This window comes from Empidonax traillii, unplaced genomic scaffold (assembly GCF_003031625.1).
Source record: "Empidonax traillii isolate 1590-97213 ecotype Southwest subspecies unplaced genomic scaffold, ASM303162v1 scaffold2490:size23187, whole genome shotgun sequence".
Classification (NCBI taxonomy): domain Eukaryota; kingdom Metazoa; phylum Chordata; class Aves; order Passeriformes; family Tyrannidae; genus Empidonax; species Empidonax traillii.
The window spans coordinates 1-3169 of NW_020957683.1; the positions used below are offsets into that span (position 1 = coordinate 1).

Sequence of the window (3169 nt, forward strand, 5' to 3'; positions counted from 1 at the left end):
AACAAACCCCGAGTCTGGGAGTGCTTTGGTCTCTCTCCTTCTGTCCTTTTGGATATCAGGAGGGATTTCTCTCTGGGAAGGGTGGTCAGGCCCTGGCAGGGGCTGCCCAGGGAGGTTTGGAGTGCCCAGCCCTGGAGGTGTCCAAGGCAGACCTGGCTGTGGCACTCAGTGCTCTGGGCTGGGGGACAGGGTGGGGATGGGGCACAGGGGGGATTCCATGGCTCTGGAGCCAGGCTGGGAGAGCTGGGGGGGTTCCCTTGGAGAAGAGAAGGCTCCAGGGAGAGCTGAGAGCCCCTGGCAGGGCCTAAAGGGGCTCCAGGAGAGCTGGAGAGGGACTGGGGACAAGGCATGGAGGGACAGCACACAGGGAATGGCTTCCCACTGCCAGAGGGCAGGGACAGATGGGATATTGGGAAGGAATTGCTGGCTGGGAGGGTGGGCAGTCCCTGGCACAGGCTGGGCAGAGAAGGGCTGTGGTGGATCCAGGTGAATCCAGACTGTGCAGGTGAGAGGAGAAGGGAGGGGATGTGCTGGAGTTGCCTGTCAGAGGTGCTGATTTCAGTGTTAATCCTGTATTTTCCCATGAATTAAGAGGAAGGGGAGGTTTGGCAGCCCTGGCACTCAACACTTATGGCCCCTTCACCTTGGAGAGTTACCAATCCTCGCTGGAATTGTGGGAATAGGGTGCTGTCACTCCAAAGGATCCTATTTGAGAGCTGATGGAGCCCCTTTGCTAAAATATTGTCGGTAAATGAAGGCATAAATTGGTGATAACTCACCTTCCAGAGGCATCCTGGCTTTTCCTGAGCATCCAGGAGCTGCACAGAGCCAGAGGTCCTGCGGCTCCAGCCCTGCAGAGCCAGAGCAGGACACACCAGGAGTGCCAGGATTTCCCTGGGATGAGAGGAACCAGGTTCTGCCCACCCCCTCTAACAGCCCTTTTATTTCCCCTGCTTTTCTTGCCTGGTGGGATTTTAGGAGCATTTCTGGAGCTTGGACAAGACAGAAAACAAGATCCCACCACAGCTGATCCTGCAGATCTGGGACAACGACAAGTTCTCCTTCGATGACTATTTGGGTGAGTTGGGGGGGGGGGTTTGATTCCATCCCTCCTGGGGCAGCAGGAAGGGAAAAATTCCTGGAAAACAGGGCCTGGAAAAGCTGTGGCTGCCCCTGGATCCCTGGAAGTGCCCAAGGCCGGGTTGGACGGGGCTTGGAGCAACCTGGGCTGGAGGAGGTCGTGGTTTGGAGCTGGGGGGTCTGGGTGGCCCAAACTCCCTGAGATCAGGAAGGAGCCACAAGGGGAGAGTCCTCAGGGGAAGTGTCCACATTTTTAAGGACCTTTGCGCTGAAGTGTCCCACCTGTGACATCCCTCCTTGCAGGCTCCATCCAGATGGATCTCAACAGGATGCCCAGACCCGCCAAGACGGCCGAGAAGTGCTCCCTGGAGCTCCTGGACGACACGGTGTCCTCCAGCCGCTTTGTGTCCCTCTTTGAGCAGAAAACTGTCAAGGGCTGGTGGCCCTGTGGGGCTGAGCAGGACCAGAAGAAGATCCTGGCGGTGAGGAGGCCCCTCCACGTGTTCCCATGGGATTCACTCCAAATCCCCATCCCTGGAGGTGTCCCAGGCCAGGCTGGATGGGTGCTTGGAGCAGCCTGGGGTAGTGGGAGGTGTCCCTGCTCATGGCAGGGGGTGGAACTCGACATCTGTAAGGTCTGGAATGGGATGATCCTTAAGGTCCTTCCCAAGCCAAACCATTCCAGGATCCCCTGGAAGCTTTGAGGAGGGAGGTGTCCTGGCCAAGCACCCGCAGGATGCCACGGTCAGGGCAAGAAATGGAGCTTTGGGCTGTAAATTCTCCCTTTACTTGGATTGTGGGATTTTTTTTCACTGTGGGTTTTGGAATGTGCCACCGGATCTGACCCTGGGACACACCTGTTCCTGGGGATCAGGAGAAGCACCAGGGAAAGGCTCCAGATGTCCCATTTTGGTGCATGGAAATGTGTCCTGGTCGAGGGTTTGGTGGTCCAGGTGATCCAGGTAAAGGAGTCCAGGCGGTGAATGGAGCCATTCCACAAAAACCACCCCTGAGTTTGGTTCAGGGGGGAATCAGGACTGAGGGAATCAGGAAAGGCTGGACTCGGTGCCGTGGTCTGGTTGACACGGTGGTGGTTGGTCACAGGTTGGATTTGATGGTCTTGGAGGTCTTGTCCAAGCTCAGTGATCCTGTAGCTTCCCAAACCTGGGTGTCAGTGGCATTTGGGATCTCCTGGAGTATCCCCAGTGGCCCACTGAGGGATCTCTGGACTCTTCCTGGTTTCCTCGTGGTCCTCGTGGGTGCTCTCCGGGCTTTGCTCAAAGCGGATTTTTTTCTCCCAATCCATCTTTTCCACCCCACCCCTTTCTCACCCCTCCCCTCTTTTTTTGGGATTCTGACTGTGCTCTGCCCGTCCCCCCCAGGGCAAGCTGGAGATGACTCTGGAGATCGTGGCCGAGCAGGAGCACGAGGAGCGCCCGGCTGGGCTGGGCCGGGACGAGCCCAACATGAACCCCCGGCTGGAGGACCCCAAGTGAGGACACCCCCAGGGGGAAAATCAACCCCCTGGGGCACGGGGGGCAAATGGGAATTCGGGGTGCCCAGCTGGGCTGGGCTGGAGCACCAGGGAGGACGCTGGGGGGACATTCCCAGGGGGATGGAGGAGCTGGGACAGTCCAGGTGGGATGGGCAGCTGGTCTGGACCACCAGGAAGGCCATGAGTGGCTCATTCCCAGAGGGATGTGGGCTCTCAGGCCACGCTGCTGGGATTGGGGATCCAGGAGGGTGAAGCTCTGAACTCTTCCCGGCTCCAGGCGCCCCGAAACCTCCTTCCTGTGGTTCACCTCACCCTACAAGACCCTCAAGTACATCCTGTGGAGGAGGTACAAGTGGATGCTGATCCTGTTCATCATCCTCATCATCCTGCTGCTCTTCCTGGGAATCTTCATCTACGCCTTCCCGGTACCGAGGGGTGGGGGTCAGGGGGGCTGGGCAGGGTCAGGGGACAATCCCCCAGGGTGTGGGGGGTGACTCCAGTGCAGGGGGCCGGAAAATCCAGTGCTGGTCCCTGAGGAACAACTTGGGGGATTGTGGGGGGGGGTCAAAAGGCATTTTGGGTTTGGATCATTGC

The 3169-nt window shown here is 58.4% G+C and overlaps 1 protein-coding gene across 1 annotated transcript in view; it reads left to right on the forward strand.

The window, feature by feature from the left end:
• The first annotated feature begins 966 nt into the window (after positions 1 to 966).
• OTOF (otoferlin) overlaps positions 967 to 3169 on the forward strand; it is a 9007-nt gene continuing 6804 nt past the window's right edge. Inside the window, exons 1-4 of the mRNA XM_027909882.1 lie at positions 967 to 1078; positions 1384 to 1562; positions 2463 to 2572; positions 2853 to 3000. Coding sequence (XP_027765683.1) covers positions 1395 to 1562; positions 2463 to 2572; positions 2853 to 3000 — 426 coding nt within the window. The 5' untranslated portion in view covers positions 967 to 1078; positions 1384 to 1394. The remainder of the gene's footprint in view (positions 1079 to 1383; positions 1563 to 2462; positions 2573 to 2852; positions 3001 to 3169) is intronic.